At 35.0% G+C, this 17,674-nt stretch overlaps 1 protein-coding gene across 1 annotated transcript in view; it reads left to right on the forward strand.

Annotated features, from left to right (window-relative positions):
• BLTP1 (bridge-like lipid transfer protein family member 1) overlaps nucleotides 1-17,674 on the forward strand; it is a 203,020-nt gene that overhangs the window by 157,687 nt on the left and 27,659 nt on the right. The window contains exons 60-71 of the mRNA XM_028492249.2: nucleotides 2,406-2,465; nucleotides 4,305-4,531; nucleotides 5,290-5,490; nucleotides 5,685-5,815; nucleotides 7,069-7,192; nucleotides 9,065-9,174; nucleotides 9,835-9,925; nucleotides 10,457-10,519; nucleotides 12,801-13,054; nucleotides 13,589-13,804; nucleotides 15,009-15,189; nucleotides 15,695-15,896. Of these exons, the coding sequence (XP_028348050.1) occupies nucleotides 2,406-2,465; nucleotides 4,305-4,531; nucleotides 5,290-5,490; nucleotides 5,685-5,815; nucleotides 7,069-7,192; nucleotides 9,065-9,174; nucleotides 9,835-9,925; nucleotides 10,457-10,519; nucleotides 12,801-13,054; nucleotides 13,589-13,804; nucleotides 15,009-15,189; nucleotides 15,695-15,896 (1,860 nt within the window). The remainder of the gene's footprint in view (nucleotides 1-2,405; nucleotides 2,466-4,304; nucleotides 4,532-5,289; nucleotides 5,491-5,684; nucleotides 5,816-7,068; nucleotides 7,193-9,064; nucleotides 9,175-9,834; nucleotides 9,926-10,456; nucleotides 10,520-12,800; nucleotides 13,055-13,588; nucleotides 13,805-15,008; nucleotides 15,190-15,694; nucleotides 15,897-17,674) is intronic.

The following is a 17,674-nucleotide window of genomic DNA, read 5'->3' on the forward strand; positions in this document are numbered from 1 at the left end:
CATATATACACTACCAAATGTAAAATAGATAGCTAGTGGGAAGCAGCCGCATAGCACAGGGAGATCAGCTCGGTGCTTTGTGACCACCTAGAGGGGTGGGATAGGGAGGGTGGGAGGGAGACGCAAGAGGGAGGGGATATGGGGATATATGTATACGTATAGCTGATTCACTTTGTCATACAGCAGAAACTAACACAACATTGTAAAGCAATTATACTCCAATAAAGATGTTAAAAAAAAAAATCGTGCCCTAGAAAAAAGATGGCCCTGTGTCGTTAATTCCCTGGTGGTTCAGTGGTTAGGACTTGGTGCTTTCACTGGCGGGGCCCGGGTTTGATCCCTGGTTGGGGAACCAAGATTCTGCAAGCCAAGTGGCGTGGCCAAAAAAAAAAAATATATATATATATATATATAGAGAGAGAGAGAGAGAGAGAGAGAGAGAGAGAGAGCCCGGTGTAATTTCCTCTCTAGGTGATAATATTTTGGGGGGAAGTGCAATAAAAATTAGAAAGGACAATCTATAGGAAGGGTTCCATGGACCACTTAAATAGTAAAGATTAGACGCTTTTCTTTAACATGTATTTAGAAAAACTAAGCCATTAGAAGTTTGAAAAATTCCAAGCTTTCTGCTAACACCTGGGTAGCAGCATTTGGTTGTCACAGCAGGAATACTGCCATCCTGCATTCTGGTTGGTCCAACTCAAGATGACAGGTACAATGGGAAAGAGCCCAGTTGGTTTCCTACTTCTCACTTTCAGGATTCAGATCTCCTCCTAAGAATTTTAATGTTCCTTATCAAGTCATCATGCCTCTGTATTCTATGAATTTATATAATCTTTTTTTTTAGCTTAATATTAAAAAATTCTCTAGCACTTCTTGGGATTGGAAGTCCCCGATGTTTTCTACCCTTTTTAAATTTACTGTTTCTTACTTTCACTTGGCCTTAGTTATATTACTCCAATTTCAGAGGCTTTTCTTTTCATTCTAGCAGTCTTAAGATTTGAAAGGGTAGTCTTGGGTTTTTTTGCTCTGATTTATAACTATGACATTAAAGGTGAATTAGGCAATCTTTTACCCCCAAACAAGATCTAATTCATTTTTATAATTTGTATGTGAGGCACAAGTACCATATGGTTCAAAAGTATAATTTAGATTTTAAAGTTACTGGCACCATCTTAAAAAATACATAATAGAAATTGTCATTTATAGACCCTTTCTCCCAAAATAAATTGTAGTATTTCTTTTTTTAAAAAAAAATTTATTTATTTGGCTGTGCCAGGTCTTAGTTGCAGCATGCAGGATCCTTAGTTGTGGCATGCAGGATCTAGCTCCCTGACCAGGGATCGAACCCAGACCCCCTGCATTGGGAGCGTGGAGTCCTAACCACTGGACCACCAGGGAAGTCCCTAAATTGTAGTATATCTACAACTCACATTTGAGTAACATTTGAATACCAGTTTAGAATATGGAATGAATTGCAAAAGGACATTTTATTTATGGTATATATACTGTCAGGTTTAGATTGAAATTTGGTTTCCATTAAGGATTACTGAGAAAGGGTCTTAATTCTATCTTTAGGCTTTACTTTGTTTAAAAGTTGTTTCAAGGATGGTATTTCTTTTGTTGATTTAATTAACCTCTTAAAAAAGCTGAAATTATCTGATTAAAGCTAAGAAATAGTAAATGTTTCAAAGTTAAAGTTAGATATGTTCTGGGGATAGGTCCATGACCTTAGGAGGCTGACGTTATGAGGTTGACATCATGGCAGACAATCATTTTTTTTATCCCCTCATAAAATGATCCTTGTCAAAGTAAAAGACAGGGTTGATGAATCATGTCTGTGACCTAATGTGGCAGTTCTTAGTTATCGAAAAATCATTTTAAAATTATTTGCATTCTCAAAGTGCCATTCACTCATGATGGTACAATAGCATCTGGAAACTAGAGTTTCAGAGTTGGCCAGGTATTGTCACTCAGATAAGGAAATCACATGCAGAATGTAAAGATAAAACTGGAGTCAAATCTTGTTTTCTTTATTGAGGTATGGTTGATTTACAATATATTAGTTTCAGGTATATGCAGTTTAGTTCTTAAAATTGATAAGAATAAAATATTGTGAGATATTAAATAGATATCATAAGTCATCTAAGGTAGCCCTTTCATTCTCCAGATTAGAAACTGAAACCTAATACACTAAGATGTATCAGATAGATAACTAATAAGAACCTGCTGTATAAAATAAATAAATTAATAAATTAAATTTTTAAAAAAAGAAACTGAAACCTAGAGAGGCTAGTAATCCTGTTTATATTTAGGTAATCATTTTTGGAAGAAAAATTGCAGTGTACTATTTAATCACAAGCATAATTTTATTGAAACTTATTTTGGGAGTGATTTTTGTGCAGGTGTAGTTCCAGATGGTACCTATGAAGTATGTTCCAGGACTACAGGACAAGCAGCTGCTGGTAAGTTCACCTTTGGTATTACTTTTGCTGTATATATCTGGTAGAATTCTGCTTTTTTTATCCATTTTTCCTGCCTTTATATTAGAGGCTCTTTTAACTAAACTCATTCTGGTATTCCCTAATTTTTAAAAACTATTTTGCAATAATATTAGCATATTTTTATTTATCTAACAATTAATTAGACACCATCAGTGTGCAAGATACACTACAAAATGTTTTGGGAAAGACAAAGATGAATAAGATATACTTTCTATGCCATATAAGTTTAAATTCTAATAATGTAGTTACAGCTCTGCAGCATAACTAAACTGCAATAAGTGATAAGTTCAAAAAATAAATAAAATTCCAATTGCTATTGAAATTTACAGGAGGGAGATAAAATTTCTAAATTTCAAAGGATACTGGAATGAGAGAAAGCTTTATGGAAGAAAAAGCATTTAAACAAGGACTTGAAAGATGGATAAAATTGTTTCTTAAGCAAAAACTGAAAAATATGAATAGAGAAAATTCAGGCAGAGAGAATAATACCTGTCATGTCAAAACACAGTGTCTAGTTAGAGTTGTCCAAATTAGCTGGAATAGGGTTATGTGAAAATAAGACGAGAAAAATCTTAAATCCCAAATTAAGGAATCTGGACTTGATTTGGTGGACAGTGAGAAAGCCATTGAGTTTTTCTGAGCAAGAAAGCAGATGTGACAATATCAAAGGGACACTTTCAAGGATTAGAGAGGAGAAAAATCTAGGAAACTGGTTAGGAGATAACCAGAGAAGTAATAATCTGTCTTAACTAAGATGACAGCATAGTGTAAATTTTTATTATTTTTACTGGTATAAAATTAGGGTAAGATAAATGGAGATATTTATTTAAGAGCTCTTAAAATGTTGAGAGGGGTAGAAGCTGATTAAGATGAGTAGACTTCCTTTTCTCCTTACTATTCCTCTTATCCTCCAGAACCTAGTCTCAGTGCTCATCCTAAGTAAACTGTCTCAGAAAATAGCAAGGCCTGCAGTCCCCACTGACAGAGAACTGAAAAGGCTAGGAAATTTCCAGCAGTAATGTTAGAAGGAAAAGGTGATAACTGAGGTAAACATACATATTGGGAGGAAGGTCACATAAAAAGTCTTTGTCAGGAGTCTTGTTTATAAGCGACAACAACGTACTCAAACTGGCTTAACTGAAAGGGGAAACTTGTTAAAAGAATATTTGCAGATCACAGTTAAACTTAGGAATGGCTATCTCAGTGAAGAGAAGGAACCAGGTCAATTCAGGGGCCCTCAGGAACTACTAGAAATAAGCCCAGCTGTCACCAGGGCTCTTTCCAGCGCTTGTCTTTGCTTCTCTCTGGCTGCTTCATTTTTTCTTACTGCTGACCTCCTGAAACATGGCAGGAAACATGGCTGCCAGCAGCTAATGAGCCTCATTCGCCACCCCTCAATCACTAGAGAGGGACCAGTCTTTTCTCAAGTCCAGGGAAGGAGTCTTAGTTTTCCAGCTTCGACCCTTACTCAGACTAATCATCTAATTAATTCTGGCTAATGAGGGAGGGCTGTGCCAGTTCTCCTACTATAGTCATGGGAAGGTAGATCAGCTCGGGGGCTAGGGGAGGAGGGAATTCATAGGTCACATGGGGAAAGAAGAGTGCTGAAAACAGAGAAACAATAGGTGCACACTATACAATAGGGAAATCAATCCCACAGTCTCCCGTTTCTGACAGATCTAGCTGTGAGAGACATTAGTTATTACACAGGGCCATCATCCACTTTATTCCCTGAATGTAGAATTATTTAAATTTCTATACTCAAGACTTACCAAAAATGTCACTTCTTTATTTAAACAGAAAGTAGTAGTGCTGGAACCTGGACACTCAATGTACTGTGGAAAATGTGCGGGATTGATGTCCACATGGATCCTAACATTGGCAAAAGACTTAACGCTCTGGGCAACACCCTTACAACACTGACAGGAGAGGAGGACATAGATGACATTGCCGATCTAAATTCAGTGAACATAGCTGACCTGTCAGATGAAGATGAAGTTGACACTATGTCTCCCACTATCCATACTGTAAGTAAACTCACGGTTAGACTTTTTCAGGACTGGCTTTTACCCTGAGAAAGGGATATTATTAGGTCAGTGTTATTTACTGTAGTTGCTAATTGTGGAGGAAGGAAGGGAGTGGTGGTTCTCCGTGTCTACATTTAAATACTATTGTTTTTTTAATTCCATAATATTGTCTTTTAATTGAATTCCTTGTTTCATAACGGTTGTCAACCAACTTGTGCCTTAACCTACAGGTAACATGTTAACAGTAAAAGCAAAGTGCAAGCAGATCTGTAGAGACAGTAGATCAGTGGTTGCCTAGGACTGGGAGAGTTTAGGGGGCTGGGAGAGGGGATGGGAAGAGACTGCTAACGTTATGAGGTTTTGTTTGGGAGGCGGTGAAAATGTTCTAAATAGATTCTGATGATGGCTGCACAACTTTGTGACTATAAACCATTATACATTTTAAATGGGTGAATTTTATGGCATGTGAATTATCTCAATAATGATGTTCAAAAATGAAAGTCAAAAGCAAAGTGCACCCACACAAAGGATACATTTTAAAAATGTGTATTTCCATTTATACTGTACATATTCTTTGGTATCAGATTGATTAGTTATTAAACTTATAATTTATTAGTTAAAAAGAAAGTTTGTCTCTGCTTTCATTCTATTATCAACGTAAAAAATTTTCTGAAACATCTTTTAACTACTGTATCATGAAATAGTTTTGTTCTTGGAAAGAAATTTTTAAAAAATTAACATTACTGTTTACCATTTAGAGCTCAGAGGGAAGTTCAGTAAGTGGAGACGGCCACAAGCTCACCTTTGGGCAACGACTTGTAAATCACCTCCTAGGCCTGAGGCCTCCACATCAGCGCTATTCTGTTCCTGCAGAGTATCTGTGTAACCCAGAGCTGTGGGCCTCCCCTCAGTCTAGCCAGTCCCATCTGAAAGCATGCAGAGCTCACTCATGGGGAAACGTAGGTAGCAACTAAATGGATTCCTTATGAAAATGAAGGGGTTTGAATCACTGGAGAATTCCAATCATCTTACTTAATATAGATGGCTTTGATTCTTGCATGCTTCCTTTGATTTAAGGTGTTATTTCTGTGATAGGGTAGATTTGCTTTGTGACCTGAGGGTGTTACTGACAGACATGCTTTTGATTTTTCAGGAAGCTGCAGATCATCGAAGACAAGGAGCATCTTGTAGCCAGCCAGGAGAACTTAGAGGAAGAAAAATTATGAAGCGTATAGTGGATATCAGAGAACTGAATGAACAGGCCAAAGTAATAGATGATCTTAAGTATGTATAATAATTTTTAATTTAGTAGAGTATTCCCTAATAATAGGATAGATTTTAAATGTGAAGGAAACTGGATTGGGGCCAGTACACCCCCTTTAGTTTATAAATGAGATCACCAAGGTCCAGAAAAGTTTGGTGATTTGTCTGAGATCAAACATTCATTAGTGATAAAGTTAGAAATGTTAGTCTAGTGCTCATCACAACTCCCCATTTCTGAGAAGTTTATGACTGACTTTATGTCACATATCTGCATCTCTACGTGTATATACATGTATCTTCACATATATATGTAAATATGAGTTTTTTGCTAACAGTATTTTTGGAATGCAAATTTTTAAGAGAGGAAGAAAATTTAGAATTTATTAAGTACCTATTGTGATTCTGACATGTTATCTCAATTTAATCCTCACAACATTTCTGTGAGATTAGATGGCATTATCCAAACTTTATAGATGAGAAAACTGGCTCAGAGAGATTAAAGAATTGGAATTTGAACCTGTGTTTGTCTGAATTCAAACTTCGTGCTTTTTTTGCTTGCCTGTATTAGCAGTTCACTAGAGCTGAGGTGAGGGTAGGGTGAGTCAAGAGGGAGGACTAGGTGGTAGTCATTTTTTTCTTTATCTGTAGGCTGCTAAATGGTACTGACTAGGTTATACTTGCTCTGTAAGACTAAATATTCTTGCCAAACTGAAATTTTTGTTTTCCCCAGGGTGGAAAACATACTTCATCTTTTCTAATCTTTGTACTTCTGTACCTGTGTTTTTTTGCATTCGAGGATTTTACAGAAATGTATACATTGTACAGTGAAAGGTATTCGCTAAAAACTTGTCTGTAAAATCAGTTATGAAACAGTGATTCACGTTTTCCTGTTGACTTACATTACAGTTTGAGTTTTGTTATCAGGGGAAAACTGACTTGAAGCAAAATATACTTCCTCCCCTAAAGTCTTACCTGAGGCTTAAATTATATGTAGACTATTACATACAGATACTATTCTGCTAAGTGGTTCCATAGCTTTCCTGAGATTATCACAGAGACTCTTGATGTAGAAATGGATAAGAACCATTTCCTAAAACATAAGAGAAAGTTTTTTTTTTTAAAGTTTGCCAGATATGAGTATTAACTTTATGCAGGATTTTGGCGTCCCTACATAATCTTTGATATTCTGATAGAAAATTTAAAAAGGAGCAAGTAAAAATCGCTCTTACTTTATTACCTCTTTACACTAACTGCCATATTTGTTTTTTATCCAGAAAACTAGGTGCAAGTGAAGGAACCATAAACCAGGAAATTCAACGTTATCAACAATTAGAATCTGTTGCTGTGAATGATATTCGAAGAGATGTTCGTAAAAAATTACGGAGGTCCAGTATGCGAGTGAGTAAACATTTAAGGAGAATTTTATTAAAGTAGACTATTTAAACATTTTTTCACTTTATGAAATTTTATGATGAATACTTATGTTGTTCTCTTTCTTCCTCCATTGCTAGTGATAACACTTGATTTGTGTATCTCATGTCTACTATGTACCAGGCACTGTTTAAAGCATTTTACATTCAACCCGTTAAATCTTTACAACAACCCTATGTGGTAGCTTATATTACTTTCCCCATTTTAAAGATGAGGAAACTGAGGCACAGAGAGGTCAAGCAATTTGACCAAGGTTATACAGCCAGTAATTCCAGTGGAGCCAAGATTCAAACCCAAACAGTGGGATTCTACAGTCTATGCCCTTAGCCACTGTGTTCTGTCTGCCTTTCATGAAGTCATACTTTTTTTGTCTCTAATTCAAATGTGAAATTTTTTGAGATGTCCATTCTACCCCTCCCATTTTCCACAGTGGATTTTACTCTTAGCCACTACATACTGTCAGCACTTTATTCTTACCTTTATTATTTGCATATTTAGCTGCCCTTACTAGTATTTGAGTCTCTAAAAGGACAAGCTATTTATCTTTGACCTTACTATCTACCACATTCTGGGATTTAGTCCAATTGCTGAACACTTGAAACAAATATATAGATAGATGTACTAGAAAAATAGAGTAGAAAATAATTCTAAAACTTATTCAAATGGAGGTAGGTTGCTTTGGGTCAAGGTGGTCTTGTTAGTAGAAAAACTAATTTTTAAAAGTATAGTCAGCAAAATCCTCCAGTTTTTTTTAACCAGAATATGGTTTTTGGGTGTTACCCCAATACATAAAAACTGATTAAATTAGAGCTGTTGAGGTTAGAGAAAAGGGGGGAAGGTTGCAGGGATCCAGAGTTCATCGGCTTGAACTTTCTTTCCTTGGTCACCACCAAAGTCCTAGACAACCTCATTTGAATAGTGTTCTAAATTATTTATTTAAATTAGGAATAAAATTCAATTTTAGTTATTCATCACTGGCTTCTGATAGTACTAAATGGATAGTGATGCTCTGTAATGCATAACTCTGTGCTTAAATTTTTTGCCACTATGTACCTCACAGTCATGCAACATAATGAAAATATTGCTTGCATACTGTTTATAAGCTAGTTTAGACTTGGCAATTAACTGTTAAAAATAAAACTAGGTAGAGAGGATTAGGAAAATTACTGAAATTAAATCTGTGTTCTTAACATTTTTCTCATTTGGTATTTCCCCCTCAATTCCCTTTTAGTCCTTTTGCTTTCTAAGTTTCCATTGTATTAGAATCTTTTTACTGTCTAGCCCCCCCAAACTACAAATTTGAAGAAGAGGGATTTGGTGACAAGGAGGGTGTTCCAGTCACCGCTTCCTTTCCTTTTCTGTAATAAAGAGCTCTGTCAGGGGGACCCTTGGGTGTTACATGGGATGATTAGTGGTTGCTCCCTCCCTCCCCCTCCCCCTCTTCCCTGATCTCCTCTTCTCCCCCCTCCCCTCACCTTTCTCCCAGAATCTTTCCTTTTAATTCTCATTTTCTTTCTCTTTTCTTTCTTTTCTTATTGTTCCCTTATTTCTGTACCCCTCATCCCTGCTCCCAGTCTTTTCTCTCAAACGAGCTGGTGGCTCCTATTTTCCTTGTACAGCCTTCCTAATTGACGTTAGGACTAAGAATAGCTGATTCCTGCTGCACTTTGATCCATCTGTGTTCTTAAGTGACATTTAAAGTCACAATTTAAGATAACTTGTTATTGACCTGGGGGAGACAAGCTAACTTCTTTAATAGCAGAACATTTTACCTGAAGTCAGATATTACAACAGTAAACAACTGCCTAAAGTCACCCTTTTTTTATCCCCTCTCATTAGGCTGCTTCCCTAAAGGATAAGTGGGGTTTGGGTTACAAACCAAGTTACAGCCGATCAAAAAGCATTTCAGCTTCTGGAAGACCACCTCTTAAGCGAATGGAAAGGGCAAGGTAATATATTTCAACCAATGAAACAAGTAATAAAATTGCTGACTCTTTTGCCAAAGGTCACTACTTATTTATTGTGTTCTAATTGGGGAAATTACAAAATTAAGGTAGCAAATGGACCTTATTAGTAAAACTAGTAATAGTGGATACTGTCAAACTAAGAAGTTTGAGGAATCCCTCTATCCCATTTATCCTCTACTTTTTATATTATAAAAGTCACTGTGTGCTTTTTAGTAATGAAGTACACTGCTATTTAGACAAGTTTATGCGTAAACTTAGACTATACAAAGAAATGAATATTTGCGTGTTAGTAGCTGCAGCTCTAAATTTGTCAGGTTAGAAAAAGTGTGATTATACACACATTTAACATATGAAAAATGGATATTTTACTTATTATTGAAGAAAAATAAAGTTTTACTAGTAAATGAACACTATAAATTCTTTTTTATAAGGTTTAATTTTAGAAAATCTTGTGTTAAAGCAATGAACTTTTTTTTTATGAGATGCTAAAGGTTAAGAAATGGAATACCAAAAGTTCAATCCTTGGATAAGGTAAATATTTAGAAATAAAGTGTTAATGTCATTAATCAGACTTTTATAAAGTCCAGGGTTTTTTTTTTTGACACAAATATTAATGTTTTATAACTTTATATTTTATTATAGTTCTCGAGTAGGTGAAACTGAGGAGCTCCCAGAAATCCGGGTGGATGCAGCATCTCCTGGACCCAGAGTCACTTTCAATATCCAAGATACAGTAAGAGAGATACTATTTGTTGGAGATACACAGTGCTAAATAATTTTTAGTAATTACAAAATTATAGTAGTTACGCAGTTTAGAAATAGTAGTTCCTACTTACAGTGAAAGTGTGGATTGTGATGGTTGAGGTGTCTGTACATTGCCAAATAGCAGAGCACTAGTGAGAGCCATGCCGCAGGTGTTAGTGTTTTGCATGTAGAATAAAGACTCCATACTGCTTGCTTGTAGGTAGAAACATTTTGTTGAATAATTTTTCTTTCAAGTTCAACTCTGCATTAAACTGGGTATTTTACACAAATGTAAATGTGGAATAAGTTTTTACTTAATGATTTTACTGTTTATGTATTTTTGTTCAGAATATATAGGATAATATCAGAAACTAGTAGTAAAAAGGTCAGTGTCAAAGTTGTATTCTAATTTTATAGCATGTTAAAATTTATGTTAAAATGTTTGTTTTTGTTTACTTTTAAAGCATTGTTTTTTTAATTTTCATGAATTTTTATAAATTTTCTCATTATTTTAATTAAGTTGAAAAAAACGGTATGGGGAAGTACACCACAGTCCAGCTGTCCCGGGGAAGGGTATTTTCAGGTACTTTTTAAGAACAACATAAATTTTGCTTTAAAACTAATTAACCACTCTGAAAGTCTGCTTTCAAAATGTCTTCCTTTCATTTCATACTAAACTCAGACCTTGAAGATATTTTACATAAAGGTTTAAGATTGTTTCAGTTCTTTTTCATCATGTATATTTCCTAAGCTTTTTCATGAATATATTTTAGTTCTATACTCACTTATAATTTAATAGTAATTATTATTTTTTACTTTTTATTTTTTTTGCGGTACGCGGGCCTCTCACTGTTGTGGCCTCTCCCGTTGTGGAGCACAGGCTCCGGACGCGCAGGCTCAGCGGCCATGGCTTACGGGCCTACCCGCTCCGCGGCATGTGGGATCTTCCCGGACCGGGGCACGAACCCGCGTCCCCTGCATCGGCAGGCGGACTCTCAACCACTGCGCCACCAGGGAAGCCCTAATAGTAATTATTTAATCTCCAAAATTAAAGGACTAAATCAGCACACCAGATTAACTCAACAAAATCATAAACCCAAAACCGCAATATATTACAGTTATTTTCTAATCCCGAAGTGAATCTCTTTTTTCCTACACTCAAATACAAAATGAATCTTTTCTTTAAGAAAAAATTAGTTACCTAATTCAAACTAGGATCAAACCTATCTCAGAACAACAAATTAATCATTGAGTGTTATTTATTTTGAGTCACTGGTATAAAAAAGCATGTATAAAAGCAGTCTATTAAAAATTATGTTCAAAACAGTGCGGAAAATGTGCTACACAATCACTTATAAGTTGAGTTAACACCTTTATAAGCTTCATATTTTCCCTAAATATAAGTTATAAAAGTAAAATTTAATTTTAAAATTGTATCTGTATAGTATGTATATAAATCATTGTCTAGAAATTTTTTGTCAAGTTACATTTAAAAATTGGAACTTATTCCACAGTTGTTTCCCATCGCCCACTCTTTTAAGATAGTCTCAATATTTATCCCGTAGTTACACTGAATTTAGTCAAGCCGAATTTTGTTTTAGAACTATTAGGTTGTAACAGAGTGAGCTTGACAGACATGTCCTTTTTTCTAAAAATGAACTTGGAAATACTGTCCTTTACAGTGAATTGATTCTACTAATTGATTTTTTTTCCTGTACAGTATTTTTAAAATCGAGATAATTGACATATAACATTATTTTCAGGTATACAACATAATTATTTGATATATGTATATACTGTGAGATGATTGAGTTATTCTTAAAGGCATTAATATTTGAATGATTCAAGTTCTATTTTTAAATAGCAGTATATGCTGTTTATAAAAAAAGTGTATAAAAATCATAAATTACAGAATAGATCATTAAGGCATGGTTAAATAGAAAATAAATATAAACAAAGGGATATTTATCTACATAAACTCTTAACACAGCTTTAAAAGTTGAAGATTTTCTAATAAAATCTGACTTACTTACTAAATGATGTTATTTTTTAAAAAGTGAAGAAAATCTAGATTCTGCAAATGTTTGAAATTTTGATTATAGGATTTCACTATGTATCTTATAGTAATATCAATAAATGTACCTTTCACATTACACTTTACAAAGGCTTATCACATTCCCTCAAAGGATATGCAAGCAAATCTCAAAACTGGGAATCAAAATTAGGTCATAGAAGTTTTTTGTTTATTTTTTTTGACCTGCTTAAATGCAGTGGTCTCCTGATACAATCCTCAGTGAGTGACATTGTATTTATACAAAGTATTTGCCTTAAAATACAGAATTCTTAAGTTTGATTGATTGCTATTTAAGTATATAACTATTTACATATCTTTCTTCAGCTCATTAGGGGCCCATTTTAAAAAGATGTATCCACAGAAAGTATTCTGGAAGCACAAAGTACATTCTGTATTGACACTTGCATGCTCTTCCATCATTATTTCCTCTCTTGCCCTTCTAATTTAAAGTTGATCACATTGTTTCTTTTGTCTCCACAGCATGATTAACCCATGCTTTAAAGAATTACAGTATGTACTAATTAACGTGATGATGTATGCTTATATAAAGTAAAATTTCACTCTAATTTTTAGTGAGTCAGTGGTATGACTTTCTGTGGTTAGAACTTCTGCTTCCTTCCTTGGTGTACCATTTCATATGTTTGTAAAGCTGATCTTTCAGTTCAGAGTGAGGAAATTCAATTTTGAGAGAAATTTTAGATGCTTCAATGTATATTTTTTTCTTTTTTTTTTTAAGGGAAAAGAGGTTTATAATGTGAACCTGATTCATATTTTTTCTCTTTACATTCAGTTTCCAGAGGAGACAGAACTGGACCTTTTGTCAGTAACCATTGAAGGTCCATCCCATTACTCCTCAAATAGTGAAGGATCATATTCCGTGTTCAGTTCTCCCAAAACTCCAGGAGGCCTTTCACCAGGCATTTCTTTCCAACCTGAGGAGGGCCGACGGGATGACAGTTTGTCTTCCACCAGTGAGGATTCCGAGAAGGATGAAAAGGATGAAGACCATGAGAGGGAAAGGTTCTATATTTACAGGAAACCCTCGTGAGTAGCTTTAAGATCCTTAGGCAGTATTTTAGAATCTAGAACTGAGCTTAAAGCATTATATAACTGTTAATTTTTACAGAAAAAAAATCTTAATGTGCCTACCCAGAGTGAGACTAGGAGACGTATCCATGGTTTTCTAATATTTTTTTCTTTCCCTGTCTTTTATGTCTTTTAATAAAATCTAGAAAGTAGCATTTTAAATTTTACAATTTGCAAAAATGAAATCTCCTCCAAGATGTAGAATGTAGGTCATACGCTGATATTCAGACTCCTTAATATCAGTGCTTGTGCCTGTGTCCTGAGTGCTTAGAACATTGCCTGGCACGTGATAGTTACTCAGTACATAGTTGTTGAATAAAAAGTGACTCCATTAAACTTAAGAAAAATAGGGGCCAGTTGGGTAATTTGTGTGAATTTATAAAATAGTGAAATTTATTTACAGACTACTGCTCACATAACATGTTGGAAAATAGTTTGTTGAAAACTCTTCCCAGTTTACTACAGTGTAATCACCAGTTGTTCTTTCTCTAGACACACATCTCGTAAAAAAGCAACAGGCTTTGCTGCTGTTCATCAGCTATTTACAGAACGCTGGCCAACAGCCCCAGCCAACAGAAGTCTTAGTGGCACAGCTACAGAGAGAAATATTGACTTTGAACTTGATATACGAGTTGAAATTGATAGTGGAAAATGTGTGCTCCACCCAACCACCCTTCTACAAGAACATGATGATATAAGCTTGAGAAGGTAAGATATTGGTCAGAAAGGTGTACAAGTAACTTCATTTGTTAGAACCACTATTTATATATCATTAATCGTAACAAACATTTCCCACCACATCCCAAAATGCAGATTTAAAGAGTATATTTTATCATAATTAAAATGTTTGAGTGTTTATTTGTATAACATACTGTTTTCTTTAAACAAGTATATAATATTTTCTGGTGATTAGAAATGGACGTCTGATTTAGATTCTAGCAAATTTGTTAATTAAAATAGTTATATCCTTGGAATTCTTTAAATAAGCATTAATTTCTCAGTCTCTGTCATCATATTGTGCACATTTCTATTTCAAAGAACAGTACAATACTTAAAGATATCTTGTTATTGAAAGTTTGATGACATAAAGAAATAAGAAAGATTGGGAAACAATTGCACAAAGAGACCTCAGTAAACCGGAATGTTGTTCAGGCTATAACTGCAGCTTTACCATTTGTTTCCATCTTTGAAGAAATAGTGGTATAAACAGGCGTAGGGTTAGATTATTTTGTTCTTTGAATTTCTGTTTTGCTTTTCCTTCCTAATCTAAAAAAGAATTATAAGAAAATAGTAATATTAATAATTGAGTGAATGAGTAAGGAGTGGGTGGAAATGTAGATAAAACAAGTCAGCAGAATGCTGACAACTGCTGAAGCTGGGAGATGGACCCATGGGAGTTCATTCTGCCGTTCCATTTATTTTCTGTATGTTCGAAATTTTCTATAATAAAAGAGTTTTAAATGTCTCTTTGTCTGATGAAGCTTTTTATAAAATGAGAAGATAAAAAGGCACTCTAAACAGTTAAATTCTTACAAATGTAATAGTGGTGATAAAAAGAACGACTGTTAATTTATTTTTGGTTGAACCGCAGTAAACCAAAATAAATTGCTGGTACCTAGCTATATTTACCTATATAAAGGGCAGTTTCACTTGGTTCAACCTTATGTGTTCATGTGAAACAGTTGTGATCTCAGGAAAGAATAACTGCCTTGTGTAGTTGTGGAACATACAACATAAACTTCATCCATGCAAGGATTAACCAGTTTCGCTAGAGACACTGATGAGCTTCACTTTTTCAATCTTATTCATGAAGGATTACATTTCACTTATTATATAAATAAAAGTTTGCTTTTAAACAAGATAAAAGGAAATAAATGTCTTTCAAAAAGATAAAACATTTTTCTATTTATAGGAGTTATGATAGAAGTTCCAGGAGTTTAGATCAAGATTCTCCTTCGAAAAAGAAGAAGTTTCAAACTAATTATGCTTCCACCACCCATTTAATGACAGGCAAGAAAGTGCCATCATCTCTACAAACAAAGCCTAGTGACTTAGAAACAACAGTCTTTTACATTCCTGGAGTTGATGTAAAGGTAAAAAACCTAAATGTCTAGGATTAGGGATTAGATTATTAGTAGCCATGTTTATTTTCTATCATATATATTCTTCCTTCACCAATTATATTAAAATGAGGCTTTCTGAAGTTTTTCTCTAATATAGCCATATTCTGAACATGAGACCTTCTAAACTGCAGGTTGCCCCTTTTTCCACGAAATTTTGACAGAAAAGTTAATTTTCTTTTTTAAACATTGATATTCACAACGTATTTGCTAAACCTTGCCTATTGCAACTCTTTTAGATTCTAGAATTATTAAGCTAGGATGTTAAGCTAGAAAGAACTTAAAATATTATCTGGGATGACCCTTTTTAACTTTAAAAATGAAAAAAAGCTAATAAGGAACTTGCCGGGATCACAAAGCTAACTCGTAAAATCTTCTGGCTCCAGAACCAGTGTTCTTTCTGCCACATTTTTGTACATTTCTTGGTTTCCCTCATCTGCATAATTTTAATTTTGAAAGTTTATTTGTTTCAATACAGTTGCATTATAATTCCAAGACTCTAAAGACCGAATCACCTAATGCCTCCAGAGGATCTTCCTTGCCAAGAACACTCTCTAAAGAGTCCAAGCTGTATGGTATGAAAGATAGTGCAACATCTCCTCCTTCTCCTCCTTTACCTTGCACTGTCCAGAGCAAGACTAACACCTTACTTCCTCCCCAGCCCCCACCTATTCCCGCAGGTATTTACGGATAATATACTTTAATTTTTTTCATAAATTAAGTTTTAGTCATCACCTACTTGCTCTATTGAGACTTTCTTTCAAATTCACGTTTAAGAAGAAAGGACTTAGATTTATCAGTAACAACTGTACAAAGTTCATATGTGGAAGTGTTGGCCAACTACTTTTGCCTAGTTTTCAAATTGATATTACCTTAGAATATCAGTTGTTAAAATAAACTTAATATACTTAATAGTTTACTTAATTTTTTAGATCTATATATATTTAGAAAAGTCTTAATGTAGTTCAAATCTGGGAGCTTATGATCTAGATGGAAACATCAAAGTTATACATTTAAGACAGAGTACACTGGACTTAACCACATTTACTAATTATCTATTATTGCATAACAAATTATCCCAAATTTAGTGGCTTATAATCTCAAACACATTTTCTGCGGATCAGAAATTCAGGAGTTTGGCAGGGTGAATCTAACTTCACAGTCTTTTATGAAGCTGCAGTCAGGATGCTGGCTAGGGCTGCAGTCATCCAAATGCCTGACTGGGTCTGGAAATCTGCTTCCATCGTATCCCATTCACATGACTGTCAAGCTGGTGCTTTAGTTTCTCCCCACATGGGTCTCTCCACTGGGCTGCCTGAGTGTTCTCAGGACATGGCAACTGACATTCCCTCAAAAGGAGTGATCCAAAAGAGAACATGGCTGAAGCTGCAATATCTTTTATGGCTTAGTCTCAGAAGTCATGTAACATCACTTCCACAATATCTTATTGATCATACAGGTGAGCCTTATTCAGTGTGGGAGGGAACTACACAAGGGCATGAATACCAGGAGGAAAGGACTATTGGAAGTTATCTTGAATCTGGCTACTATACCATGTGAATAATACCTTATATATATATAAAATAGAATTTCCAAAAAAGGGAATATTGGACTGGACAAGAATTATTTGAAAAAGCTTTATTTGAGAGATGGAACTTGATAAATCTTTTTTTTTTTTTTTTTTTTTTTTTTTTTGCGGTACGCGGGCCTCTCACTGCTGTGGCCTCTCCCGTTGCGGAGCACAGGCTCCGGACGCGCAGGCTCAGCGGCCATGGCTCAGGCCCTGCCGCTCCGCGGCATGTGGGATCTTCCCAGACCGGTGCATGAACCCGTGTCCCCTGCATTGGCAGGCGGATTCTCAACCACTGCGCCACCAGGGAAGCCCGATAAATCTTTTAAAGTAGCCAGTAATCGTGATAATAATGCCTAACATTTTTAGATCACTTTTATGTATTTTTTTATATTTTTAAATTTATGTTTGGCTGCGTTGGGTCTTTTATTTTATATTTATTTTTTATTTTTTATTTTGGCTGGTTTTGGTATCAGGGTGATGGTGGCCTCATAGAATGTGTTTGGGAGTGTTCCTTCCTCTGCAATTTTTTGGAAGAGTTTATGAAGGATTGGTGTTAGCTCTTCTCTAAATGTTTGATAGAATTCACCTGTGAAGCCATCTGGTCCTGGACTTTTGTTTGTTGGAAGATTTTTAATCACAGTTTCAATTTCATTAATTGTGGATGCTCTGTTCATATTTTCTATTTCTTCCTGGTTCAGTCTTGGAAGGTTATACCTTTCCAAGAATTTGTCCATTTCTTCCAGGTTGTCCATTTTATTGGCAGAGTTGCTTGTAGTAGTCTCTTAGGATGCCTTCTATTTTTGTGGTGCCTGCTGTAAGTTCTCCTTTTTCATTTCTAATTTTATTGATTTGAGTCCTCTCCCTCTTTTTCTTGATGAGTCTGGC

The sequence above is a fragment of the Physeter macrocephalus genome, chromosome 7 (assembly GCF_002837175.3).
Source record: "Physeter macrocephalus isolate SW-GA chromosome 7, ASM283717v5, whole genome shotgun sequence".
Classification (NCBI taxonomy): domain Eukaryota; kingdom Metazoa; phylum Chordata; class Mammalia; order Artiodactyla; family Physeteridae; genus Physeter; species Physeter macrocephalus.